Raw genomic sequence first — 27841 nt, 5'->3', positions numbered from 1 at the left:
TTGCCAAGACAAAAGAACATTTACAGCATGTGTACGAAAAACGATGTGGATCTCAGATGATGAAGCGCACTTCATCCCAAGGCAGCCCTATCTTTACTAATACTTTGAAACCTAAAGGACGTAACAAAAATCGATTCAAAAAGGTAAAACGCTCACATAGTCGTGAGTTAGAAAGCGCTGAAGATACAGATAATGAAGGCGAGCGATATATGCGAGAACGATTCGGTAAAACAATCCAGCGCAAGGTTGAAGACGAGCGACACAAGATTTGGTTGAGTATTGCTCGAAAGGACATTCCTCGTATGGCAAGAGTCCTTTCTCGTGTACAGGCTACCCGTAGTGGAAATTGTAAAAAGATTGCACAATACTGTCAGAAAGAAGCTAGGAAAGCAGCTACCAAGAGTGGCCGGGCAAACAAAGATGTTCAAGCCAAGGCCAAGAGAGCTATGAAAGAGATGCTAGTTTTCTGGAAGAAAAACGAAAAAGAAGAACGAGAATTGCGTAAAAAGGCTGAGAAAGAAGCCCTCGAACGATTGCGACAAGAAGAAGAACGAAGAGAAGCACAACGCCAAGCACGAAAGCTTAACTTCTTGATTACACAAACTGAGCTCTACAGTCATTTCATTGGTAGAAAGATCAAGCAGGATATGGGTGATGATGAAGATGCTGCTATGATGCCAGGTGGAAATATGTCAATGGACTTGGAGGGCGATGGAGATTTGGATATAGGAGGAGATGATCAAGAGCAACTAGGAGAGATTGACTTCGATGAGGGTATGTGGCTTACTTAATACAAGTATCTGCGTAAATTGATCAATTGGCACGTTTAGATGACGACGAAAAACTTCGAGAGCAGGCTAGACGAGGTGCACAAAATGCGTTGGCTAAACAGCGAGAGGCTACCCGAGCATTTGATGAAAGCGCTCTTGAGCGACGTATTGCCGCTGGAGACTCTGCTGATATGACAGTCAGTCAGGATCAACGTATGATACTGACTTCTTTTATATGTAAAGGGTATTCACTGATAGTATGTTACTAGTGGACTCTATGAACTTCCAAGATCCCACCAGTATGGGATCAGGTCCCGAGGTCAAGCAGCCTTCTATGCTAATGTGCCAGCTTAAAACATACCAACTCAAAGGCCTTAATTGGCTCGCGAATCTCTACGAACAGGGTATTAATGGTATATTAGCAGATGAGATGGGTCTGGGAAAGGTAACATTGATCCCTGAGAAAGAAAATGATTGCATCCAATGTTACCTGACGCATTTGACTCCCAGACAGTGCAATCCATCTCTTTGATGGCCTATTTAGCAGAAGTACACAATATCTGGGGTCCTTTCTTAGTCATTGCCCCAGCTTCCACTCTTCACAATTGGCAACAAGAAATCTCGCGGTTTGTACCTTCGTTCAGAGTAAGTTTATTAGGCTGACTTAATGTACAATAAAACAAAACTTGGTATACTGATCTGATAATTAGGCTCTTCCATACTGGGGTAATCCCAAGGACCGAAAGGTGTTGCGTCAGTTTTGGAACAGAAAACAGCTCTATGGAAGAGATGCCCCATTCCACGTAGTAATTACAAGTTACCAACTTGTAAGTAGCCAATTGTCTTGGGAAGCACTACACAATACTTACTTCCTATTTTCTTCTTTTTCTTCTGATACCAGGTTCTTACTGACGTTAGTTACTTCCAACGAGTAAAGTGGCAATATATGGTACTTGATGAAGCCCAGGCTATCAAAAGTTCGTCTAGTGCACGTTGGAAGCAACTATTAGGTTTCCATTGTAGGAATCGGCTGCTTTTAACTGGTACACCCATTCAAAATAGCATGCAAGGTATTATACCCATAAATAGTCTATAAACACAGTTGTTTATGTGCTAACTGACGTCTATATTGGTGATTAGAATTATGGGCACTTCTTCACTTTATTATGCCTACTCTCTTTGACTCTCACGAAGAATTTTCTGAATGGTTCTCAAAAGACATCGAGAGTCACGCAGAGAACAAAGGAACACTAAATGAACATCAACTCAGGCGTCTTCACATGATATTGAAACCATTCATGTTGCGTCGTATCAAGCGTAACGTACAACATGAACTGGGCGAAAAGGTACATAACTTTGTATAATACGTTGAGATAAATTTCAATTTAACCTGGGTCTTTTTTTTTTCCTAAAAAAATAGATCGAAGTAGAAGTATACTGTGATCTTACGGCCAGACAAAGGGCACTATACAGAGGATTAAAAGAAAAGATATCTATTTCGGAACTCCTCGAAAAAGCTACCTCACTAAACGATATGGAAAGCATGGATAGTTTGATGAACCTGGTGATGCAGTTCCGAAAGGTAAAATTAAATATAACAAGAGCTTTTGGTATTATTATCATTGTCTTTAGAAATAACAATTCCTTTTTTTATACATTTAAAAGGTTTGCAACCACCCAGAATTATTCGAGCGTGCAGACGTCAAGTCCCCTTTTGCATTTTGTAACTTTAGTTCAACCTCTTCACTCACCAAAGAGCAGCTTCTCTATTGCCCCTATTCATCAAGAGGCGTCATTAAATACCATATTCCTAAAAAATTATACCGAAATGGTGGTATATTGAAAGAGCCTGGTCCCAGTACCAAGATTGGATTCACAACACATTACTTGGATAATTTGCTGAATATTTGGCAACCCAATGCTATCCACGAGTCCATGATGTCCAGTGAGCCAGGTAAGCTTACGATTCTTAAACGTTTAATTTTGAATGTCGATAGTTAACAAACCGAACTCCAAAAAAAAACAACTTAATATTAGACTCTGCATTTTCTTTCCTCCGCTTTGTGGATACCACCCCACACGAGGCAAGCTATCTATTTAAACAGTCCTTGGTTGCTCGTTGGATTGATCATTTGGCAAAAAGAGATCAACGTGCTCGAAGACAATTTTATAATACAAATGAAGAAAGGTAATGCTTGCTATCTTTTCACCAAAAGTACATTCGAAACTTACCTATATAATAGTTATCCTGAGGCACCTATTCGTACATATGCAAGCTTCCTTATATCAGAAACACAATCTCCCACAACCTCCTTCAATATAATCCCTGGTGGAGCCTTAGATGAATTGACGCATGTCACTGATAGTATGTTGTATCTGACCAGACCATTTGGTCAGTGCTACATGCCTAGTGTAAGTTTATATATTTGCTTGTGTTTGAGGATGTATCTAATGAGCTATATTTTTGTTTGTGGATGTGTAGGCACGTGCTGTCCCGGTTGATGCTATTTGTTCTGATATTTCGTTTGAGCGAGAACAAAGAGATGTACTGTTTAATCCTACCTTACGTGCCGCTTTCTTCGGAACGCCACAATATATTCCTGGTCATAATAGAGAACAAGCAATGGAACTGCGTGATGTAGTAAGAAGAACAGAGGGTCAGGGTATAATGACTGTCCCATCTTCTGGACATGGTTTCTCCTTGATGAAAGTCCCAGGTAAGTTATTTTAAGCATAACGGAACAATCAATATAACTAACAAATATTTTATTGATGTAAAAAAATAGCCATGCGAGATTTAGTATTAGACTCTGGAAAATTAGCTACACTTGATAGACTCTTGGAGAGGCTCAAATCTGAGGGACATCGTTGTCTTATTTACTTCCAAATGACTCGTATGATTGATCTTATGGAGGAGTATATCTCATACAAACAATACAAGTATTTGCGATTGGACGGTTCTTCGAAGATTTCCGACCGTCGTGACATGGTTTCTGACTGGCAAACAAGGTAAGAAATAAAGCATAAAACATTAGATCAAGTTTCTGGATTAATCATATCATGTCTTGCTTTAGACCCGAGATCTTCATCTTCCTGCTTAGTACACGCGCAGGCGGTCTTGGTATCAATTTGACCGCTGCGGATACTGTTATATTTTATGACAGTGACTGGAATCCAACAGTAGATCAACAGGCAAGTGTTCTTAATAAATTCACATTCATATCTAATGTCGTATTCTACAGGCTATGGACAGAGCACATCGTCTTGGGCAAACCAAACAAGTTACTGTGTATCGATTGATCACAAAGAACACAATTGAGGAGCGTATTCTACAAAGGGCCAAGCAGAAAGACGAGGTATGTTTGACTCTGACGTTTAATTAGGTGATACTAACATTGTTTAATAAAACTAGATCCAAAAAGTGGTCATTTCTGGTGGAGAATTTAAACAAGTTGACTTTAAGCCAAGAGAAATCGTATCCTTATTATTGGATGACGAAGGTAAAATTTATATTTTGTGGTTTTGGGCATAGTGTTTTGTATACTGAACTATTTTTTGAAATATAGAATTGGATAATAAGCTTCAACAACAATTAAAACGAAAAGCCGAAGAAGAGGAAAAGAAGAAACAAGCGAGACCTGCCAAGCGAAGCAAAAAGAATACGCCTTCTCAAAATACGCCTGGCCAAAGTCCGGGTGGTATTTTAGACCAACTTTTCAGTGCTGGTGGTGATGTGTTGCCCGAAGATGATGATGGCCAACCGTCCTCAGCTGGTGGTTCCAAGTCAAAAAAATCAAAGAATAGTAGGATTGGACGGCCAAGGACAAATATCTCCTTTACTGGATAGAAATAGCCGTTAATGTACAACCCTCCCCTTCCCCCTCCTACCTTGCCTTCCTATTATTCACCATCAATCAAATCAATCGATCTTCTCTCTCTTTCTTTTTTCTTTTAAATATAATTCCAGAGAGGGAAAATAATCATTACTTCCCTCCATCCCTGTCTTAATTCATCCTGGTTTGATATTTTTTGTGTTTTATTTTATTACATGGAGATGTCACTACTTGCTCTGGTGGATGTTTGATAGTCTCGTATAAAGACAGTTGAGCATAGGGAGGCTGTACAAAAACAAGAGAGACAGACAAAGGCTGGCTTGGACATCTCTCTTATGTTTGTGTGTATGGTTGTGTGTATGTATGTGTGTATGTTTTTGTGTTTGGATAGCAACTTAAGAAGAGATGACGCCGAGGTAGTCTTCTTTGATCGTACCAATGGCAAACTTTAAAGAAAATAGTAAACACAAGCCCAACCGGACAGCCAAGTTGTTTCCAGCAAGACCACCAAATAAAACGATAAAAAATACCCGAAAGGGTTCTCTATAGTACTACTTACAATTTCCGTTGCATCGATACGTGTTCCTACTAGTTTGATCCGAACCTGAACATCCTTTTGGATCATCTTAAATTCCACCTAGTCAGCACGGAATGATATCCTTTACAACCATCTTATTCAATACTCACTTGATCTTCAGAAGAGTAACACGGTGGGTTTCCGTTGGGATCATATCTCATATCATTCGGAATTAACTAATATCACGCCGAACCACACAGATTAAGCGTTATGTCTCAATTGACATTACCTTTTCATTTGCTTCAAAGGGCTCACTTACATGATTTGAAACGAATACTTGCAAAGGGCCTACATCCGCAAAGAAACCCATCTGAAAATACCCCCTTTTTTTGTTAGCCACATCTCACTCATCTTTTTCTTATCTTTGTTTTATGCTTCCTCTATTTACTGTTTTTAGCCATTGCCAGTTACCTTGTTTACAGTTGTGACAACGGCATCCAATACTTCTCCTTTATATGGCTTTAATACAATAGCTTGATACTTGACCTTGAATTCGGCCAATCCTGATCCTGGCAGAATTTTGCCTTTACCAATGTTAACCAATGATACCACAGTAATAATATATCCAAATCTTCCGGAACATGTTCCCTCTACATCAGCATACAGCTTGTCTTTAAGCTGGCTGTGCATGTTGGGTCCGAAATAAGACGGATGAAGGGTGATTGTATGGTAAAGCTCTTTCTGTAATTACTGATCAATTTCTTTTGTCATCCCGCCTGGAATTCAGGAAACATACCAGAAAGAACATGATTGAAGACTAGTAAATTGATTGAAGATAGCCAGGATCGTGTAAAGTTAAAAGGTGTTCTAAGAAAAACAACAGTGAAAACAACAACAGAAAGAAAGAAAAAGAAAAAAAAGACCAATGAATCTGATGTGTACATTAATCTTCAAATGAGGTTAATTTTCGAGTGATTAACTTATTCACACCTGTTATTTCGATAGGTTTTAATGAGTTATAAACCAATGGAATAATACAGATTAAGAAAAGAAAGTGTAAAGAGAAAAAAAAAAGAAGCGACAGTCCGACCAGCACAGTATGTGTCTGGGTTAAACGCGTCAGGATGGGTTGTTAACTGGGAGTTTATATTCCCATTTTGAGCTAAAACATAGTCCGATACTACTGATGATGTCACCCAAAGGCTAATGGCTACAATGCAAAGCAAGATTCTTTATTTAAAAGAAGAAGAAAGAAATTAGTGACCTTAAGGGCACGATATTTTTTTCTTAGCAATAACTGATCTCGCATTATGGAGATTAGCTACTATAATCTGTGTATAAGACTGAACAGAAAAAACAGTGCTTTTTTCTAAGGTATATATAGTCAGAAGAATACTTTTGTAATGAGGTAATATCTTTACCTTATCTTGTATTTCAGTGAAGTTATTTATAAAAGACAAAGCAAATATTTAGGAACCAGATTTAATTATTAGAATATAAATATTAAGTTCAGATTTGAGGTTTTTTAGTAAATTGAAGCATCGTGCCTCACCAGGAAACATTGTGCCCTTATGACTTGCGTTACATGACAATGTTAGCATCAATCCAACCCTTCACATTCATTTTGATCCAACCAATAGAAAGGAAACGACTGATCTAAAATTCTAGATAGAGACACTGCATATGTATGTGTAACATCTGTATTGGATATGCGTATACAATATCAATAATATTATAGTTAACCTAGACCATATACTGAAAACCATGACTTACGCTCAAGAACATTCAATATTAGAGACTACCGAATTAAAATTCAAGCGTTACTGAGATCATAAAAAGCTTAACATCTACAATTGGTATAAGGAGCAAAATATGGGCAATTGGCCCGCCATTATATTAGGCTTTACGCTATATGTTAAGTTGTATTGCATCTTGTTACTGTAATTTACTGTATTCTGCTGCATACATGGCACATGTGTAATAAACATTCCAGTCTAATTGTTGATCACATCAAAATGATAAATTCTTTTAAGCTTTCAATTATATCACAACCATCAAAATGCCCATATCTTTATAACCGCATTAAGATAAGAGCTTACCAAATTAGAAACTAGCCGTTTAGTAATGCTGCATATTGATCGTCTAATGTTTTTTATTGTCAACTTTATAAATGGTTTTCTTTTTCAAGCTTTTCCTTTAATGCTCATTATTTAAATCACAACACATTAATCTACTCTTTACCAATTGGTATATCATATTTTGACTTATATTTTCCTTTGTATTAAATTGAAGAAATATCCTAGTAAATGACAATATTCTCATTTTTCCGTACATAGAACATAGAAACATTTATTAGGATTAATAGACATTCTAGGCTCAATTTGTGATATGCCACAAATGCTTTTCCGATATTTCTTATTTCCACAAACTTGATGTGTCCTCCTGGCCAAGAAGGAGAGTTTAATATTGGAGCTTAAAGAGATACATGTGACATTCATCTTCCATGTCAGGATACGTCACAATAAACAAATAAGAGCGCTTTAACAAAAAAAATGAGCTTTAGCCATCTTCCTACTCATGTCTCATTTCAAGTCTTCAAGTCCTTTACCGACCGAGCCTTCTAGACAATATACGGCTAATTTTCCAGGTTCTACGAGCAATAGTGTGAATAAGAAGTCAAGCTTTTCATCTGTAGGACCGAGATCACCATCCTCTTCTTCAACTCCATCAACCTTAAACACAGAACAACAGAAATCAGAAACATCAGATAAAGTACAGACATCCATTTCTTCACGATCAGCTATTACAACACCAGACCAACCTACTTACTCCGAGACAGAGTATAATGAGCGACGATGTTGGATCTGCTTTGGAGAAGATGGTGATTCTGAAGGTCGCTGGGTGAGCCCATGTCAATGTTCCCTGATTGCACACGAGAAGTGTCTTTTGCGTTGGATGTTCGAGAGTCAAAAAAAGGAGCCCCTTAAACAGGTAATAAATAAATAAATTATGAGTAAGAGAGAGAAAGAGAAATATACCAGAATAACTAGATAATTATAATAATTCAAATAGTAATCATCCTCGAACTTCTTTTAGGTCACCTGTCCACAGTGTGCTTTTCCTTATTCATTTCAACAAAAAACCAGTCTTTCATACATTATGATAACACTTGGAGAACGTGCACTATCTACTATTGCACCCTACTTCTTTGGATTCACGATTGGGTGTTCAATAATAATTGCAGCAACAACTCTCGGTGCATTTACAGTTGTCACCGTTATGGGTCCAAAAGATAGTGAGCGCCTGATCGGAAATCCAGCACAATGGACGTGGAGGGCGTGGGTAGGACTTCCTTTAATTCCTGCCACACTCTTGACCTCAATATTTCCATTTGCCAATGTATATCCATTCGTTGCATTTACATTCATGAGTATGGCGTCAAGATCCTACAGACGGCCCAGTCTCAACTGGCCACCATCAGTCTTTGATGTAGTAATAGGTTATCCTATGGTGAGGTATGTGATATTATATAAAGACGCTGTCATAATCTATACGATTATGTATATTTACAGTTCCATATAGAATGGTTTATGTTTCTGCCCGAAATGCTACATACAGATTAGTTGTGCGTAGATCTATGCTTAGATCCAGCTCTCCACGCCAATCTTTGGGATTAAATGCATCCTCGAGTACACCACAGCTATCAAATATAGAGCAAAATAATGAAAATTCGTATTCAGATATTCAACCCATTAACGATATACAAATCGATGAAATTGAGACACGCAGAATGCCAGATATATTATTGTCCTCTATGTGTGCACTTTTACTTCCCTTTACAGGTTCTGCACTTGGAAAGTGAGTTTTAAGTCCTTTTTTTAAAAGAAAAAGAAAAAAAAAGAGGGGATGTACACCAAAACTCACTTATATGTCTATGCATATTTATTTAGCTTGTTGACATATTTCAAGCCTGTAAAACGCTATTTCCCGGCGCCATTTCATCGTACGATTCTAGGTGGATGTATTCTGGTGGTTTCAGCTGTATGTAAATGTGTATTATGCGTTACATATATTAACATTTACCTGTTTCCTAGGATATTATTGATATGTGGTATGCACATTCAGTCATTCGACAACATCAATCTCGGCGCATCAGAAACTATTCAGAAATCAAACAACGGCACTAGTTTATTATCCCAAGGATTTATTAAACTCAAAGTCTCACGTTATCTTTATTAAAAAAATCTTTTATATATATATGTAAGCTAGTGCGCTATATTGTGATTTAGGACTTTCGTGATTATCTGTACTTTATTTCAACATATTTATAGCGTTGTATTTATGGTAGAAATATTTAATCTGCTTATACTTTTTTTAGAATAAACAAATAAGAATAGCTTGAATATGCGGAGATAAATGTTGCTTGGTTTCTATGGTAAAGTATATTTAACTATAATACAGTTCTATGCTTATAGGGAAAGAAACAGACTTCTGATGATATTAATGCACACTAGCATTTGACATCAAAACAGTATGGTGTAATCGGATATAAGCATTAACGTATAAAAAGATATTTTTCAAAAGTATAACACCTTTGCAAAAAAAAAAAAGGAAAATAACAGAAAACTAACGGGCATAGTGAGAAATAAAATCCTGGTGAATAATTGTATTGTCTTGACAATTTGGTTTTTACAAGTCTTGTGCATTTAAAGTTAGTGTCTTGGTTTACTTAAAGATATCACAATGTTTTCGACCGAAATGCTCAGTATATTCTGACCCTATATAAGAACATATCTCAGTTCTACTGTTGAGAATTGATGTTTAGTAGTACAAATAAAAGTAGGCAGCTTTTGTATACGAAACCAAAAATCAATCTTGTAAATTTAATTGAATATTCAAGGAAGTATATTTTTCAATGTGCGAAAAATAGTGTATTTTTATCTTTCTGTGGAGAGTTGCAAGCTCTAGTTTATTAGTGTTTTTGAGAAATATAGTAAGAACTGGCTAATAATCAAAATACAGTATTCAGCCAGCAAAAATATTGAGTTGAAAAAAAAAGGATACGTTTCTTTTTTTTATTGATAGCTACACACAAACTCCATTGTTTGCCAAGATTACTATATATGGAATAAAAGTCTATTCTAGGCAATTGACTTTTGTGTATTTCAAAAATAATAAAAGTAGCAGCAATACGCCTATTTTTTTATTTTTTATTTTTTTTTGAAGACTCTAATATATGTAATATTCGATATTTAATTCAGTAAAATAAAGTACTGAAAGTATCTCTAGTAGACAATTATATGCTACACATATTGTAAGGAGCTTCGAATTTTTGTGAGCGTCTGTAAGCCATGAACATCATCTGGCATCTTGGTCACACTAAATTTGATCCAGGTGCCTTTCGCTTGGGTATCACCTCAAACACGTGATTTTTCCCGCGCTTAAACTTGCATACGCCTTCTTCCCTTTTTTTTCTTCTCTTTATTTTCTTCTTCTTTTTTACCGCGTCAAACCAAAACCTTTCTTTCAATAACTTCTTTTTTGTATTTTTCACCATGTTGGTAACGTTAAATTTCTTTGTCTTGATAAATACTTCCGATATTCTATAAAAAATAGAAGCTCATTCTGGTTCTCTTAGCTCAAGTCTGATATTCCCCAAGATGGTAAAGTCAAACGCACACACACGCACCTACTCATTAATTTTTATTTATGCTTTATGCCCGTTACCTATTTTCACATCTTATTGCTAATATAATTTGAATATTTATATAGCTCTTGACTTTATCGAGTTTGTTAACAAGTCACCTTCTCCATTCCATGCTACTCATGAGGCTTCTGTTCTTTTGAAGGCTGTAAGTAGAACATAGTTGACAAGCAAAAAAAAGAAGTATTAATATTAATAAGATAATTGTGCTGTATTAATTAACGCTCTTATTAATATCTAGGCTGGATTCAAAGAAATCAAAGAACGTGACAGCTGGAACAACGGTGTCTTGGAACAGAACGGAAAGTACTATTTCACCCGCAATGGATCCTCGATTGTTGCTTTCATTGTTGGTGGAAAGTACCAGCCTGGAAACGGATTCTCAATGGTTGGTGCTCACACAGACTCACCTTGCCTCAAGATCAAGCCGGTCTCCAAAAAAGAAAAGAGTGGCTACTTGGAAGTTGGTGTTCAGTTATATGGTGGCGGTATCTGGTGGGTTAAATTCTTTATTCTGCTTTTTCTTGACATTGTGGTTTGTAATAAATATCGTCTTTTTTTTAGGCACACTTGGTTTGATAGAGATCTGAGCATTGCTGGTCGTGTCTTGGTCTCACATGAAGACGGTACTTTTAAGCATACCCTCGTCAAGATTGACAGGTAAAATAATCATGAATGGATAGTTAAATGAAAATATGGGCGTGGCATATTGATCATACTAAGCATACTTCTGTTTATGTAACTTTTGTTTGTTTAAAGACCTCTCTTGCGCATTCCAACACTTGCCATTCATTTGGATCGTAGTACTAATGATGGTGTAAGTATACTGTTAGTAAAATTTAAACGCAAAAATAAATAGTATCAAATATCTGAATTATGTGAATATATAGTTCCAGTTCAACAAGGAGACTCAATTGGCACCTGTCTTGGCCACTGCCACTAAAGCGTAATAATAATAATAATAATAATAATAATAATAATGGCTGTCACTCAATGTTTGAGATTATGTAGTGCATTGAGCGGCTCAGATGCGACAGACGGTGTTGAAGCAGATGCCACCCATCACCCTCTGTTGATTCGAATCTTGGCAGAAGAGATGAATGTTGGCCGTAAGTTTTGAAGAATATAGGAAAAATGGGATACTACTTAAACTATAGCTTTAAAACTTTACCTCGCTTTATTTTTCTATCTGTGTATATAGCTGATCAGATTCGTGATTTTGAACTTGCTCTTTACGATACTCAGGTAAAACAAAGACACTTACACACATATTCACAAAATGCAAGAAGAATCTAAAGATTTTTTTTTATCTCGAATAGGCTTCTACAATCGGCGGTGCTTGCAATGAATTCATTTTCTCTCCTCGCCTAGACAACCTTGAAATGTCTTTTTGCTCAATCCAAGCTCTCATCCGCTCCAAGGATGTTGAAAATGATACTAATATTCGCCTTGTGGCTCTGTTTGATAATGAGGAGATCGGTAGTCAGACTGCTCATGGTGCAGATTCAAACCTTTTACCAGTCACTCTCCAACGATTGGCAAACACTCAGCTTATGAATGTTTCTGCCTCTTCGACTGCCTTTGAGGAAGCTATGCACAAGAGTCTTTTGATCAGTGCAGACATGGCACATGCTGTTCATCCCAACTATTCGGACAAGCACGAAGAGAACCACCGCCCTCAGATGCACAAAGGAACTGTTATTAAGGTCAACGCTAACCAGGTAAGCAATCATAGTAATGAGTAAATGGGAATTATTATTTTTTATAATCTTGTAATATTTATATGTATATTATCTCTGTAGCGTTATGCTACCACAGCTATGACTAGCTTGGTATTGAAGGAACTGGCCAAGAAACATTCTATTCCTATTCAAGTACGTATACAAAGGTTCTTAATTTAAATAAAGAACAGACATAACTAATGTAAAGAATATCTGTGTTTTATAGGAATTTGTTGTACGTAACGACTCATCCTGTGGATCTACAATTGGTCCCATGTTAAGTGCAAAGTTGGGTCTTCGTACTGTTGGTAAGCTGACTGTGCTGTTTTCGTAGTAACTAATTATTATTGCCAACAATATTATTGGAAATCTAATTTGAGCTTATGTTATAATTGCCATTTTTTTAGATATTGGTAATCCTCAATTGAGTATGCATTCAATTCGTGAAGTTGGCGGTACAGATGATGTGAAGCACGGCATTAATTTGTTGCAGGTAAGAAAGTACCTGTAGATATAGGTTTGTGAGCGTTAATGCTTATATATTTCTGTGCTGTAGGTCTTCTTTGAAGAGTTTGCTGAGCTAGAAGCTCGTATTCAGGTTGATTAAATATTGTGGCTGGGTGAAATAAAGTCAATCACAGTATAGCTATTTGCTTTGTTTATAAAGAGAATTATTGATACTATTTAGTATCGATATTCATATCCTTTATCATTTTTCTTTTACTCAATTCCGTACTAAAAATATAATATTTTATGGTATATTTGACTTTTGAATATATTCTGCTGTTTCTTTTATATATCCTATTCCAATAAATACAAGCACCAAAGAATATATATATATATATATATATAAACGAGGTAGACTAGTCGTCCCCATTGAGACAGTTTAATAATGAATAAGTATACTATTCTAAGAATAAAAAAAACCATTCGTCAAAGTTTATTTAAATATTCTATTCTTATAAATATTTGATACTAAAACAAAAAACAAACAAACTCATACAAAAATTGAAAGTTTTGGATCAAACAAAATAGCAATAATTGCACTTGTTGTTTAGTTTCTTTTTTTTTTATTTCATATATTGTATAGTCATCTTCTAGCATCCATGATAATATTTCTTCCTAAAGCCTCGTATATGTTTTTTATACTCTTATCAACTTTAAGATTTTATTACCCATTTACATTACTCGTTTGTTGAAATTTATGAAAACCTTTCAAATTTCTATAACTGTCTTGATAGCTAAAAGTTTTCTTATGTAAATCTGAATTCTATATGGTGTGCCATTTTATCCCTAACTTTAGCTACTTCTCTGCCGTTTATTTCAATTGGGTACACAATTAACATTGACTACAATATGTGCGAGAGTCAGATATTCATTTGCTAGTTATATGTTTAGTTGTCTCTGTTGTTCATCTCAATTGGAAACACAATTACATTGGAAGTTATCTGTGCAAAATTAACTCGTAAACTTGTTTTGAAAATATAAAGATCAAATGTAAGTCATGTGCAGAGTATCTCCCTTTCTTTTTAAAGATATAGAAAGATGATAAGTAAATAAAAATTATATACCTCTTTTATGATAACTCGAGCTTGTTTATAGAGTTGAATCAGCTAGTGTTAGAGACTAGTAAATGTGTAACTTCTTGATTAATTCAACGTTTTTCTTCAGCTATAGTTTTGTATGTGCTTATATTATGATTAATATAAGTCTGGTATTTTAACTTTGAATTTACATATTTTATGTGCTCTGCTCATAGCTACTAAAACAAATTCCTAGATAATACACATTTGATTTGTTTCAAATAATCTAAAAAAGAAAAGAAAAAACACCACTCCTTATATAGACTCAAGCTATTTAATTTTATTCGTATTTTCTCGGTTTCTCAATCTCTCCTTCCTTCTTCCGTTGCTTTTAACTTTTAATATGGCAGCCTCGTTTTTTGACGCCTTTACAGACCCTAAAGATCAGTCAGGGTTCAGTCGAATAAAAGACTCATCTTCAGTTACTCACACGCCTACTAACGATACACCCCAACTTTCATTGGAAGCTAAAAACCAAAGTTCTGTTTACCAAGGTTACAAGATACGCCAAGGCATAGTCCTCTCTTTCTTTTATATCAGTTGAGTAATACTAAGTGATGTATTATCGACGTATATATTCTAGATTACTTGCCTGAGTGGAAACTTGTCACCGACACTTACAGGGCAAAGAAGCTTGGTAACACGATCTGAATTTGAATGTGTTGTAAATTGCACAATCTCACAAATTGATGAACAAATAACAGCACTACATCAACATATGACTAGTCAGCTAGAGAAACTGTGTGCACTCGAAGACAAGTTTGAAAAGATGAGCGGTGATTTCCATGGAAAGGTTGAAGGAGCCTACGATCAATTGTCAACCGAGCTCGATGGCTGGCAGGATATTCTTGAAGCAGATCAAGATCGCCACACTCATGAAAAGGCGGTCATTCACCAAGTCTGGAGGCTCCAAGAGGAAAGGATAAAACTCAATGTGGGAGGTCAATACTTTGAAACCTCGCTAAGCACTTTACGGCGCGATCCTAACTCTATGTTGGCTGCCATGTTTAGCGGTATGCTTATATGGGGGATAGGGGTATTTTTTTTTGGAAAGAGCCTGATGATTATAATTATTGTTTGTTAAGGAAATGGGATGATATCTAGGGATCCAGATGGCTCGTATTTCATTGATAGAGACAGTACATATTTCAGACTTGTTCTCAATTATTTGCGGGACTTAAGGGTAAGAAGAAGAAAAAAGTAAAATCCAGACAATCATGGATAAACAATAAAAAAAAAGATATTGATATTGATAATAAATGGAAGCTTAGATACCTCCTAGTGTTCAAGAGGATTCCAAAATGTAAGTGAAAAGACCATAAAATTATAATGGGTATTAATGTTCTTTTACCAGAATGGAAGAACTTATGCAAGAAGCCATGTTCTATCGCATCAAAGGCAAGTACAAACACTACCCAATAATATCTCCGTCTTAACCTCTTTTTCGGATTTCTTAGACCTCTTGAAATTAAGATGGGCAAATTTATCAGTCATTACTCAAGGTGATAATTATATAAGTAGTCAAGTACAAGAGACGGCATTAAAAAGGAATAAATAGATATAAAGAGAGGGAAAGACAGAATATTCATGTAACAATTATAGAGGGGCTGTGGAAAGTATACCCAGTTGAAAGTACAAGAACCTTGTTACATTTTGTAGACAAGGATCTTTCAAATTTAGACTTTTCTGGTTATCGATTGGATTCTCGTTCATGTTTCTCGGGATGTAATTTAGAAAATTCATCATTTGGCTCGGCATGGTTCATTGCTGATGCAGAACATGCCATGGATTTTACGAATTCTTTCATGTGGGGGACTCAGTTCCCCGCATTAGGTTCTGCTCAGCGGCCTTTTGGTAGGTGATGATAGCTGTACTTGAAGACTTGTCTGACTGAAATAATATGCCATTTAAAAAAGGTGTTCAAATCAGATTTGACGGTGCAGTTGTAGATGAGATGATAGCATAAGACAATGCAATTTGTAGTTTGTAATTGTAGTCGAAATAAACCAAGAGTGTAAAAGTTAAGGTGTGTTAGCCGGAGAGGAAGGGTGCCCGAACCAGACCTTGTTCAGTCTCCGCATAAGTTACTCAAAAGTACTGGCCCATCTTGGTACTGATGGATTCCTCCTCTTCCTTTCTATACGCAAATGGCTGCTTCCAAGTCTGGCATCGCTGTTGGCCTTAACAAGGGTCATATCACCACCCGCCGTGAGCTCAAGATCACTCCCTCTTACACCAAGGGTGTACGTATTTTCATTCATTCTTTAAAAGGGGGGATGGATCATATTTTCGATGGATGGATGGATGGACCACACAGACGAAAAAAAAAAGCACGGACCGATCGAACGACCGACCACCCATTTTTTTAGAGAAAGAGGAGAGAGAGAGAGAATTCAACGACAAATTTTCGACATTACTCTTTTAAAAGAAAACTTCAATGTTGAATTCAGATTGTGATGCTGATGGCGTTGTGTGTTGTGTTATCTAGGCTGCTTCCAAGCGTACTACCTTTGTCCGCAGCATCGTCCGTGAGGTTGTTGGCTTCGCTCCCTACGAGCGTCGTGTCATGGAATTGATCAAGAACTCCAAGGACAAGCGCGCCAAGAAGCTCACCAAGAAGAGACTCGGTACCTTCCTCCGTGCTAAGAAGAAGATTGAGGAGCTCTCTGCTGTCATTGCTGAGTCCCGTCGCCATTAAGGCTTTGTTGTATAAACCTCTTGTGTGTGTGTGTTTTTTCCAATAACAATTAGTAGTGTTATACACGTATGTATATAGTATACAATTCCAATTGGGAAATATTTAAATGTGCATATATATTTATATTCATTTGTCGAGTGTGGGGATGAGGTAACTCTCTGTTCTTGTGTGGTCTTGTAAAATACATCTGTCTGTCTCAGCACCATAAGATATAAATTTATCCAGAAGTCGGGGAAAAGCTTTAAAAGAAAGAGCCAAGCAAGGGTTGGTTTTGCTTGGACAATGTCTATTTTTGGCTCGTGTAACCGCTCCGCTTTGAAATTCAACAAAGCACGTTTTTTTTTGTATTATTGTCCTTTTTATTATTCCATTGACGATGAACCCAATTACACCTGCAGAGAGAGCTAAATATGCAGAGATCTTCCAAGCAAGAGGGCAAATGAATGGCTACATGCCTGGTACATCTCTCTCTTTCTACAATCCAGAACAGGGTGTTTATATCTTTATTGTTTTATTTTAGGCGCAACTGCTAGAGATGTTCTTTTGAATTCCAATCTACCTCCTCATCGACTGGAACGCATCTGGTAAACTCACTAAGTCTCGGTGGCAACCATTTAAGCTTATAATATAAACCTACAGGGATCTTGCTGATATAGACAAGGATGGAAATCTTGATTTTGAAGAATTCTGTGTGGCCATGCACCTCACATTTAGCTGCATCAATGGCATTGAACCACCAATGAGTTTACCTCCTCATCTCGTGCCTCCAAACAAATCGCACTTTTTTGCAATCCAACCACAACAAACAGCAGTATACGCACAGCCAACTGGATATGCCTACCAATCTCCCAACACGTATGCGCCATACAATTCTTACTCGCCTCAGCATAACATCCCACAACCACCACTACCACAAAGCGCCCCAGAGTTTTCGTGGGATATGACATCACAAGAACTGGAGTCTTATCAGCGCACATATTCCAAGTATGCTCATAACAGTGAGAAAGCCAAATGTAAGTTGGTATCCATTGGATATTGTCAGGTACATATATATATATATATAACCATTTTTATTCAGTTGTCCAATTTGAGGATTTCTATTCATCTCTCGGCCTCTCTCGCACCGACTTGACTAATGCCTGGTAAACTAAAGAGTCCAATTGAGCCTAATTGAGATAACTTAAGGTTTATTAAAATATATATTATATTACAGGGCCCTAGTGAATGTTAACCGGACAACCGCCATCACTAAGGACCAATGTCTCACATTCTTCCATATCCTTTCTCAACGCCAACAAGGCACTATTATTCCCAAAACTCTTCCTCCTGATCTCCAGGAGGCCTTTGGAAGTGAATATGAAGGAAGTCTAAGAGACCGTGTGAGCACTGGAAAGTACCGGGACGACAGAGGTAAAGAAAAATTCGCTAAATAAAAACATAGGAAACCACATTTCATTTCATTCTTTTTTGGCCTGTGCTTAATTCTGAAACTTTCTCTTAGGTCCAAAGTCAGCTAATAAACGGGAAGAGGAAGATCGCCTAAAACGCGAACTAGAAGATCTCAAGCGCCGTGTTCGTGATGCTGAAGAGCGTGCATCCGAACCCTCAAAGGAAGACACGAGTGCGTTTGGATCGCGACCATTGAAAGATCAATTCGAAGCTCTGTACGAGTATAAGCTCCGCCAATTGACTGATCAGAACGATGTAGAAGCCAAAGTACGACAGCAGGAACGTGACATTGAGGCTGCTCGCGATGCTGTGCGTCGATTGACTCGGGTAGTAGACGATGTTAGAAGTCAAAAGAGAGAGATGGAGACATTGTTGGAGGATACACGCGCGCAGGTGCAAAACACATACAAACAGATGCATTGATTAAACATGTCCGCTGGACAGAAGCATACTATCTTTAATTTCCTCCCAACTGTCCACACAATATATGGTTTTTTGGTGGTTATTGGAAGAAGAAAGGGGTTGAATAGAAAAGCCGTTTTCCTTTATAGCATCTGCCAAAGTCTGGTTGTTACCAATAACAATTCCTGTATCGGCATTGACTTCATTTACGATTTTTTTAAAAAAAAAACTGTTAGTTGCATTTACATAATCGATATCGTAACCAACTTACTTAGTGGTAGAAGATCGCCTAGAGAGTCACCAATGTACACAGTAGACGTTTGCTGTGATGAGCTGATGATTTGATCCATTTCTCTCTTCTTATCTTGTGTTGTAAGGATATTTTGTTCAATAACACCTGTCGAAATACCATCCCCACCATATACAAGATCATTACAATGTATTTGGGCTTGGGACAATCCAAGTGGATCCAGAAATCCAAGAATCCAGTCTTTAGACCAATTGAGTGACACTATGTGTAGCTGATCAGATGGTGAGATCTGTTTGAGAGCATCAATGACACCTGGACGGAGAGATTTTGTTGCTTCCCGTCGGCCAGCATCCAATAGATCCTGTCGCTTTAAACCTTTAAACACGTTGTTTTTTGTGACTCTGGTTAACGAATCTTGCTCTGCTTTGACAAGTGCACGTTCCTTGACAATCGGATCCATAAAATTCTGACGAATAACTTGGTCATAATCTCTCATGTAGGCATCCACAAAATAGTCCCAGGTAAGATTACTCTGGGTAAGACTCAATGCAGTCTTGGCAAGAAGCTCGATTGTATCCTTGATTGTGATGGTTTGATCGAAATCCACCAAAACAAGTGGTCGAAGGTGTTGCGAAACTTTGAACATAGAGAAGTTTGTGAAACGTTTGTCAGATTTTTCAAGGATCGTATTTAAGAGTGTGTTTGTGTCTGTGTGCGTATTATTATTATTTTGGATTAGTTGAGTATGGGATAGGAAACCTATGTGACGCGCACTCAAGTATCTTGTCGGTTAAGTTCTTTGATTTGATCCAAATTTATGATACAAAGAGATATAGTATTTGAACGCTACAACTATCAATAACCTTACAGAAACTTGTATGAATGTGTATATTATCGTTTTATACAAAAATGCTCTTTTGAATATATAAACATAAACATGTGTTGAAACTTTCTTCTTTGGTTTCCTTCTTTAAAGTAGACTACTAATAAATAAATATCAGACTTAAAGAGAACATTACAATCAAGATAGATTAAATGTGCATATATATATATTTACATTAAAGAGATCTTTCATATTTGAATGATTTAGTTATAAAGATAAGATCATTCAATAAGCATTGGATCTCTGATAGATTTTTGGAATATATGTATATGTATATATATAATTTCCTCTAAATTACACTCTAGTTACGATAAAACGCTTATGCTCAATTATATTTTCTATTGATCTTAAAGAAATTAAGCATTCAGAACTTGGGTGCATCTAGGACAGAGTGTATCGGCTTCGGAAGCTTGGTAGTTCCAGCAACGAGGGCACTTGTGTTGCTCTGTTCGCTGTGTGTAGATCTTACATCTTGTTCCATCTATTCGGTGTATAATTTTTCACGCTTTTAGTCTAGTATCTAATAATAAAGCTGTTTTGCTATTACCTCCTAAGACTGCTTCCTTCTCAAACTGTCGGCTAATAGCAGTGTTTGCGTCATGAACATTTACTCGGGAAGTTAAGAACAAAGAAGACAGCTCTGAGACTATTATAACATGTATATGTGTGAGTGTTTGTATAAGTAATAGCTTCGTATTTTCTGTTTTGTTTTATTTTCTTAGAATATAATAAGAAAAGAAAACTTACCGTCCATAGAATGAACAGTCTTTCCGGCTTCTGATTCTTTATTGATTACTACATCGACTTCGGCTTCTTGGGATGTCTTCAAAACCCTAAAAGAATATGGGTAACATTTAATTAACCCCATTCCCAAAGAATCGAGTGAAACATAAAAAAACGTACTTGTCTTGGCGAGCAAGTTCAAGAACTTGATTAATCTGACCCTTCAACTCTTTCAATATTGCCCATTTGGCTTCCAATGACTCGTTTTTCCATTCAGAGTCCTAAAATAATTAGTTTAATAGCAATCACTTTCTTTAGTATTCTATATTTCACGTCTTTTATTATGTGATACGTACCTTTACCAACCATCCAGTCTTGAAAACTGATGATTCTGGTTGAGGTGTCATTGAACGGTAATTTTCGTATATTTCTTCAGCTGTGTGGCATGCCACAGGGGAAAGTGAAGTAGTGTATGACTTCAAAACCTGGATTTTTTTTAATGTTGAGTAAATCAAATGTTGTGTGTACTTCTAATATTAGTGTTTACTTGGAAAAGAACGGTTTGTGCCATGCGTCGTGAGTTTTCCGATGCCTTTTCATTATACAAACGGTCCTTGATTACATCAAAATAAAAGGCAGATAAAGTATTTGTTGTAAAATTCTGTAAAAGTTGGATAGCTACTCTAAATATTAGAATAACAGCGATAATTAAACGTTTTCGTCGTATATATCAACTTACCTTTGTTGTAAGAATAGCTGTCGTATGCTTCTGATATACGATTATTGAATTGGTAGAGTTCATGGAGCATATAATGATCAATCTATGTACAAAAATTACATAACATTTAATTTAATATAGCTTGCTCATTATCAATAAATATATTTATGTACCTCTTTGAGCTGGTTATAAGGCACTATATCTGTATGGTTAAAATCATGCAAATTACCCAGCATGAAACGAGCTGTGGTACGAATCTTGCGCATATTTTCGGATATCTGGGCTATAAGATATAATAATACAAGATGTTGTTAAAAAATAAATAAATTATATATATAAGAATATGTAGTTTTTACCAATGATGGAAGGACCCATAGCTACATCTTTTGTATATTCGCAACTTGCTACCCACAAACGAAGGACATCGGTACCATAGGCAGGAGACTTCTTCTTGTCCTATAAATGATATCAGTAAGTATGTTTGTATTACTATTTTTGATAGATATGTATTAATTACATATGTATTACCTTTCCACCACGAGTAATAACACTAGGCACCAAGACATTTCCGAGACTTTTGCTCATCTTGTGTCCTTCTTCATCAAGAACGAATCCATGAGTAATAAGAGTGCCGTAAGGTGTTTTTCCGGTGGTAGCAACTATAAATATAGTAGTTTGTATTCATTCAGCAAATATATATCTTACGAAAAAGTATAAATCCAAACTTACTTGATGTTAATAAAGAGGACTGGAACCATCCTCTGTGTTGGTCAGATCCTTCCAAATATACATCAGCAATAGGGAGTGTAGGGTCTCTATATTTGTATACAATATGTTACGGGTACTTTCTTAAGAATCTATTCATAAATATATAAAAAAAGAGCAGTATAATTATCTTACCTGTCAGGTATATCCTTTAGCATAGTCCAAGAGGTTCCGCTATCAAACCAGACGTCCATTGTATCGTAACCTCTTTTGTAAACCTTTCCGTTTTGTTGGTATTGGGGAGCAACAAATATGTTGTCATCTTCTTCTCCCCACCACGAATCTGTACCACGTTCTCCAAACACCTTGATGATATGTTGAACAGACTCGTCTGTCATAAGAGCTTCTCCTGTTTCTACATCATAAAGTGCGGGAATGGGCACACCCCATGAGCGCTGACGAGAAATACACCATTCTTTGCGTGAAAGAGTAAATTGCTCAAGTCGCTTCATAGCTTTATAGAAACCCCCCGTATTATATATATATATAGTATTAGCTATGTTACTTGGTAGCTTGGATATTCGTATACTTACAAACGGAAGGAACCATCTTAACAGATTGAAGAGCCTTGACAGCTTCCTTTTGAAGGTTCTCTACATTGGCAAACCACTGGGATGTGGCTCTGGGTCAAGAAATATTTATATATATAATTAGTATATCATAGGCTTAATTATATTTAGAAAAAAAGTAAATAAATATATTCCACAAACCTAAGCATGATAGGCTTCTTTGTACGCCAATCGTAAGGATATTTGTGTGTATAAGCACGCTGTCTAACCAGTGCACCAGCCTTTGTAAGTGCATCAATAACCATAGAGTTACCATCCGTAAAAGCTTCTTTTCCTTCGAGCCCAAGCCCAGCTTCTTTTGTATATCTTCCCTCGTCATCCACTACATATATAATAAGAAGAAGAAAGAATTGATAAATTCTCACAATCTTACTACCACTATCAACTCAAAATAATATTACAAACTTACAAGGACTGAAAGGCTCGATTCCCAGCTTTGAGCAAGCTTCATAATCTTCCATACCATGACCAGGTGCAGTGTGAACCAGACATGTACCAGATTCAGCGGTTACATGCTCTCCAGAGATCATAGGAAGAGTAGTTTCATAAAGCGGGTGGGTGTACTCTGTACCCGCCAATTCTGAACCATTAACATTTCCCAGGAGGCGAATCTGATCCTCTTCTGTGATGTTTAGCTCTGTTTTAAAAGCATCCAGACGGTCGAGACCAACAATATATACACCTGATTTATCTCCGTGTAATACTTCGACAGCAGAGTATACGAGGTCTGGGTGGACTGCAATAGCCTAAATTATATAGAAAAGTTTAAACTATACATTCATCTATTCATCTATTCATAGTAATTATATTGCTTGCCTTGTTGGAAGGGATTGTCCAAGGTGTAGTCGTCCATATCAAGGCATAAAGCTTATCGATAGGTACAACATCTTTCCATTTGTCGGCGAGCTTTGGGGCTGGTATATATATGTATGTATATATATAATATTTTAGGTTCTATATGATGTAAAACGGGTGCCACCTTCTTCTTTTTTTCTTATACATACCAAGCTTTTTGATAGGGAAGCGTACATGGATGGATTGAGATACGTGCTTCTCGTTATATTCTAATTCGGATTCTGCAAGTGCTGATCTGATTTATTGTTGTTATTAGGATCAACATCGTATTATAACCATAATTTAACTTATTACTTTGACGAGGGTGACCAATATACTGGCTTCAGCTGTCTATAGATGTATCCTTTGTATACAGATCTTTAACGTGAGCTCGAGAAGTTATACTGTAACAGGATATTTAAACATACCTTTTTTGATCATATCATGGAATAGCTCCAACTGACGGATTTCATAATCCTTGGCTTGATAAAGGCATAAATCAGATGCTCTACTATAATATCTTGTTCACTTACTCAGTGTCATATAGGCATTATCCCAATCTCCAATAACAGCCCAGCTCATGAAGTCTTTCTTTTGATTTTCGACCTCAGTTACTGCTTTTTTTCTTGCTAGACGTCTTATCTCTGTTGCTGATAGACTCGCTTCTTTGCCTTCTTTCTATAGCCAATTGAGACATATAAGACCTTTTTTTGTTTTACGGATCGATCGAAGTATGAACCCACTCTAATTTGCTCCAACGCTTTCATTTCAATTGGTAAACCGTGACAATCCCACCCAGGGCGATACCTGTAATTATCCACAAGAAATCTCAATTATACAGACTTTCATCACAATTGACATCCTATCTTACATCACTTTGTGTCCAAGAAGAAGTTTATGGCGATTCACAATATCTTTCAAAATCTTATTCATGGCATGACCTACATCCCACCGGTATCAAAGGAGGTTGGTATTTCCCTGAATAATCATATGTCTCTCATTTTACCTGAATGGAGGCCACCATTTGCATAAGGAGGTCCGTCATGAAGAATAAATGTATTCTTGGGGTTATTTTTTAACTAAGACATACACATGTGTATGCATATAAGAATATGTATGTATATATATATATGTATATGTATATGTATATGTACATAGCAGCAGTTCCATTTAGATATAGTAGCTATGGGTTTATATTATGTGTTTTTGAAAAAAAAAACAATAATAATAAACTATCTTTGATACCAATATCTCTGAAGCCATGTAGAGGAGTTTCATTTTTGTTTTATTTCTTGTTTCTTTACTTTACCTGCCAGGGGTAGAGGTCCTTGGTACAACGGTCGAGATAAGCGTGCTCTCTTTTAGCTGCATCGGCGCGCAATGGAAATTCGGTCTTTGGCAAAAGAATTGTACTTGTATAAGGATTGGTTTTCTCTGCTTTTGCAAGACGAGGCAAACTAGTTGAAAGGTGACGCTGGGTATATGTACAAGTTTGTGTTGTTCGAGGCAATGCAACACGAATGCCATTAGACATTCTAATGGGAGTATTAAGGCCCAAAGTACGCAAACTACCCAATGTCATGATCTGGCTCTGTTGGGATCTTAAACAAGAGATAAATGCCACTTGGTTCATAGAGTGTTGAGCAGACCAAAAAAAGTGTCAAATGGACCTGAAGCAGTCACTTTATCTTTGAATAAGCCAAATGTATAGGCAGATAATGAGTCTTTTTTTTTCATTCATCAAGGCATGTCCCAACGATTCAACTCAAGGTTTCTGCGGTTCGGTAAATATGCCGTACATGCTGCGAGTATAACTGTTCGGTTTATGTGCTTTGCTCACATGTATAACCGGCATGTCGCGGAAATCTCACTTGTAAGATCACACGCCTCTCAAAATAAAATAAGAATGAAATAGTAGAAACTCATGTGTACTATAGTGCATGGGACCATCCATGCTCCCGACTTTCAACATGACTGGAGACATCATATTGGCTGATCACATCTCAGGATACTTTTCTGAGCCAGAGATTGGCGACGTCGTAGTTTGCATATCTCCTCATGCTCCTGGTAGAGCTGTGCTGAAAAGAGTTGTAGGCACAGTAAGTATATTTCGTTCCGCTGCGATAGAAATTGAGGAATTGTGTGGGATAATATAGCTGCTAACTGTCTATCCTTTTTAGCCTAGAGACAGTGTCTGCTTTGATGTCACGGAAAAGGAACGAAAATACGTCAATGTGAGCTGAGTTGATTTATGCTTGGAAGAAAGAATGAAAGAAAGAAAGAGTAGTGATTGATGATATTTAATGGCAACAGGTTCCTGATGGACACCTCTGGCTTAGTGGTGACAATATGAGTAATTCGAATGACTCAAGGACCTATGGGCCGGTTCCCATGGGGTTGCTTCGTGGAAGAGTTGTTGCTCGAGTAAGCAAAGAAAAGAAAGTATTCTTTGATATATTGGTTACTTACTTTCTTTCTTGCCCTTTTTCTTTCTGGTAGTTGTGGCCTGAATTTCAAATATTACGAAACCCGCTAAAGCAAGTCAGCCTCACTGAGTATTTTAAATAATCTAAATATTTAAAGAGTAACTTTTTTTCTCAGTAACAAAACACTATCACCTATACAATATTATTATATTTAAAAATAAAATAGAAATAAGCTTTTAAGAATCGAACCTTTTGAAGGGTATTTTTCTTTTTTTTTTAATAGACACTAAAATACATAGAAATGATATTGGTGAAGATGCGGTTTTATACTTTGTTTTGAACAAAAGGATATGAAGTGAAGATGTGTCATTTATAAAATAAGAGTATTCCCACTACTCATTTGTTCAATTGATATGCGTCTCGGTTCATTAAATTCTAGTCTTCCTGATCGTTTTAATTAACAGCACATTTACTGTTTGGAATTATATAGAGAATTATATGATTAATTCTAGGAATATACTGATAGAAAGGTCGGCAAATCTTTTGTGCAAAAAAAAAGTTTTCTGTATCATAATTTATGTATAATTGAAACTGATGCTCTAAAGTCATAACAAACAGGCTCTTAAATTGGCTTCTGTATGTCATTTAGATTAGCACCACAGTATGAATATTTGTAATAAAGGTAACCATAAATAATATGGCATAATTTGTGGCATTTATCTAGCTAGATCTTATAAGCAAGTAATATGTTAATTGGTTTTATAGACAGGTCTACTAGAAAATACAAATAAAAAACTCTTTTACTCATCTAACACACATGTATTTCAATTGTACCTCTTAAATATATACATAGGACTGTATATAAGAAAAATGTAGAACACCCACATATAGGTACACTCATAAAGTATAATCCTGTCAAAATTGCAGAGTATAATTGTTCTAATTCTTGATCTTCAGTCAGCTTAACTAGTTACTAGTACTATTAGACAGAATGGGTAGCTTAATTAGATGTACTGTAGGTCTTCTATGCCGAAATTTCCGTTAATCACCAAGACGCAAGGCAAGTGGTATACTTGACTACTTTTGTTTTTCTTTATAAACCACCAATATTTGCTTCTTTTTATAAATGATATTTTTTCAGTTTACTTTAAGTAGCTGCTATTAAAAACGAATTGAACAAAGCGATATCTGCAACAAACTAAAGAAAACAGATACGTGAAAGCTAGCTATTAAATCCATATATGATTCAAACCTCTAGTGTGTCCCAAGTAGTTAAAGCGTATTTTTACTGTCTCTAAAAGCATATATTGAACATTTTGATGTGTGTATGCAATATAGCAAACGTCATTCTTTTATATGCGACCAGCATTATCTATTATGATTCCAACAATTAGCATGTGTCAATATTTTCTGTGGGGTTGTGATTTTAGGTAAAACCTTGAACTTCGGGTACTTCATCCATTAACCTCGATAGAGTAAGAAAGAAGAGAGAATTTTTAATTGGTTGGTATATGGTGGTTAGAGAACATGTTTATTATCCCACCTTTCTTTTGCTTCACAGCATTTGAAATATACATCTTTTGTTAGTTATGTATAGTGTTGATCTAAGTATATTTGTCTTATATTTATTAATTAAAGACACGCATACACAGTAAACAGTTGAAGACGTTTTGGATATTACTTGGTAGAAGCTTAAAACAGTGACTATTTCATTGAAATTAACCTAAATTGTGCCAACTTACTCACATAAATGTAGATCTGTTATTTTGTTAGAGATTGTGGATTCTATTCTGTTAATTGATTCGTACCTACATAAATAATATGTATGTATGTTTGCTTGTTTGCTTGCTTGTTTATGTTCTTGCTTATTTGTTTTTGGCTTTGCTTTCTACCAAAATTACTCATTAATTACATGGCTGTTATGAAATAAACACTGATATGCATTTAATATAGTTCCTGTGTGATATTATTATTATTTTATTATTGTTGATAAGAA

General features: G+C 36.3%; 10 protein-coding genes across 10 annotated transcripts; 7 read left to right on the top strand and 3 right to left on the bottom strand.

Moving 5' to 3' along the window:
• Positions 1 to 446: 446 nt before the first annotated feature.
• On the top strand, positions 447 to 4129 carry PHYBLDRAFT_96428 (hypothetical protein; the record flags this gene model as incomplete). The annotated part of the gene is made up of 15 exons (XM_018443968.1): positions 447 to 774; positions 831 to 935; positions 1040 to 1215; positions 1281 to 1415; positions 1481 to 1597; positions 1672 to 1840; positions 1911 to 2116; positions 2191 to 2352; positions 2436 to 2715; positions 2808 to 2958; positions 3047 to 3182; positions 3253 to 3487; positions 3557 to 3779; positions 3845 to 3968; positions 4013 to 4129. Coding segments are annotated over 15 exons (2664 nt in total), but the record flags the coding sequence as incomplete, so codon positions are not given.
• A 654-nt stretch (positions 4130 to 4783) lies between these two features.
• PHYBLDRAFT_177284 (hypothetical protein) lies at positions 4784 to 6163 on the bottom strand. Its single transcript, XM_018437872.1, has 7 exons — positions 6111 to 6163; positions 5917 to 5937; positions 5592 to 5861; positions 5440 to 5490; positions 5291 to 5356; positions 5163 to 5228; positions 4784 to 5049 (listed from the first exon to the last, which is right to left on the bottom strand). The coding sequence occupies exons 2-7, from the start codon at positions 5926 to 5928 to the stop codon at positions 4999 to 5001; spliced, it is 516 nt and encodes a 171-aa protein (XP_018293280.1). The 5' UTR covers positions 5929 to 5937; positions 6111 to 6163; the 3' UTR covers positions 4784 to 4998.
• A 1534-nt stretch (positions 6164 to 7697) lies between these two features.
• PHYBLDRAFT_71997 (hypothetical protein) lies at positions 7698 to 9307 on the top strand (the record flags this gene model as incomplete). Its single annotated transcript, XM_018442577.1, has 5 exons — positions 7698 to 8111; positions 8217 to 8635; positions 8703 to 8978; positions 9071 to 9161; positions 9215 to 9307. 5 exons carry the CDS (start codon positions 7698 to 7700, stop codon positions 9305 to 9307), a joined length of 1293 nt encoding a protein of 430 aa, XP_018293279.1.
• A 1304-nt stretch (positions 9308 to 10611) lies between these two features.
• On the top strand, positions 10612 to 13396 carry PHYBLDRAFT_123781 (hypothetical protein). The gene is made up of 14 exons (XM_018428951.1): positions 10612 to 10681; positions 10759 to 10783; positions 10893 to 10972; positions 11066 to 11319; positions 11389 to 11484; positions 11584 to 11641; positions 11715 to 11770; positions 11836 to 11933; positions 12026 to 12069; positions 12144 to 12545; positions 12627 to 12698; positions 12772 to 12853; positions 12953 to 13038; positions 13102 to 13396. The coding sequence occupies exons 1-14, from the start codon at positions 10676 to 10678 to the stop codon at positions 13150 to 13152; spliced, it is 1410 nt and encodes a 469-aa protein (XP_018293278.1). The 5' UTR covers positions 10612 to 10675; the 3' UTR covers positions 13153 to 13396.
• Positions 13397 to 14471: 1075 nt separating this feature from the next.
• PHYBLDRAFT_143498 (hypothetical protein) lies at positions 14472 to 16094 on the top strand (the record flags this gene model as incomplete). The annotated part of the gene is made up of 9 exons (XM_018430995.1): positions 14472 to 14622; positions 14712 to 14765; positions 14833 to 15141; positions 15214 to 15311; positions 15400 to 15431; positions 15483 to 15530; positions 15586 to 15617; positions 15731 to 15982; positions 16045 to 16094. The coding sequence occupies 9 exons, from the start codon at positions 14472 to 14474 to the stop codon at positions 16092 to 16094; spliced, it is 1026 nt and encodes a 341-aa protein (XP_018293277.1).
• A 175-nt stretch (positions 16095 to 16269) lies between these two features.
• PHYBLDRAFT_186333 (hypothetical protein) lies at positions 16270 to 16894 on the top strand. The gene is made up of 2 exons (XM_018439225.1): positions 16270 to 16371; positions 16617 to 16894. Exons 1-2 carry the CDS (start codon positions 16276 to 16278, stop codon positions 16824 to 16826), a joined length of 306 nt encoding a protein of 101 aa, XP_018293276.1. The 5' UTR covers positions 16270 to 16275; the 3' UTR covers positions 16827 to 16894.
• Positions 16895 to 17202: 308 nt separating this feature from the next.
• PHYBLDRAFT_186332 (hypothetical protein) lies at positions 17203 to 18822 on the top strand (the record flags this gene model as incomplete). The annotated part of the gene is made up of 6 exons (XM_018439224.1): positions 17203 to 17284; positions 17347 to 17410; positions 17466 to 17839; positions 17905 to 17968; positions 18040 to 18236; positions 18328 to 18822. The coding sequence occupies 6 exons, from the start codon at positions 17203 to 17205 to the stop codon at positions 18696 to 18698; spliced, it is 1152 nt and encodes a 383-aa protein (XP_018293275.1). The 3' UTR covers positions 18699 to 18822.
• A 97-nt stretch (positions 18823 to 18919) lies between these two features.
• Positions 18920 to 19573, bottom strand: PHYBLDRAFT_143495 (hypothetical protein; the record flags this gene model as incomplete). The annotated part of the gene is made up of 1 exon (XM_018430994.1): positions 18920 to 19573. The coding sequence occupies one exon, from the start codon at positions 19571 to 19573 to the stop codon at positions 18920 to 18922; it is 654 nt and encodes a 217-aa protein (XP_018293274.1).
• Positions 19574 to 20166: 593 nt separating this feature from the next.
• On the bottom strand, positions 20167 to 25052 carry PHYBLDRAFT_155021 (hypothetical protein; the record flags this gene model as incomplete). Its single annotated transcript, XM_018433376.1, has 21 exons — positions 20167 to 20281; positions 20714 to 20814; positions 20890 to 21018; positions 21081 to 21194; positions 21425 to 21534; positions 21608 to 21707; positions 21780 to 21910; positions 21981 to 22066; positions 22152 to 22470; positions 22550 to 22638; positions 22727 to 22907; positions 22995 to 23331; positions 23402 to 23499; positions 23590 to 23675; positions 23735 to 23783; positions 23848 to 23901; positions 23953 to 24097; positions 24163 to 24226; positions 24291 to 24360; positions 24426 to 24498; positions 24729 to 25052. The coding sequence occupies 21 exons, from the start codon at positions 25050 to 25052 to the stop codon at positions 20167 to 20169; spliced, it is 2775 nt and encodes a 924-aa protein (XP_018293273.1).
• Positions 25053 to 25359: 307 nt separating this feature from the next.
• PHYBLDRAFT_110625 (hypothetical protein) lies at positions 25360 to 25918 on the top strand (the record flags this gene model as incomplete). The annotated part of the gene is made up of 3 exons (XM_018428175.1): positions 25360 to 25518; positions 25600 to 25653; positions 25733 to 25918. The coding sequence occupies 3 exons, from the start codon at positions 25360 to 25362 to the stop codon at positions 25916 to 25918; spliced, it is 399 nt and encodes a 132-aa protein (XP_018293272.1).
• Positions 25919 to 27841: the final 1923 nt, after the last annotated feature.

This window comes from Phycomyces blakesleeanus (genome assembly GCF_001638985.1).
Source record: "Phycomyces blakesleeanus NRRL 1555(-) unplaced genomic scaffold PHYBLscaffold_7, whole genome shotgun sequence".
In the NCBI taxonomy this organism is placed as follows: domain Eukaryota; kingdom Fungi; phylum Mucoromycota; class Mucoromycetes; order Mucorales; family Phycomycetaceae; genus Phycomyces; species Phycomyces blakesleeanus.
Note: the sequence above shows the minus strand (reverse complement) of the source record. Positions and strands in the feature narration are given on the sequence as shown.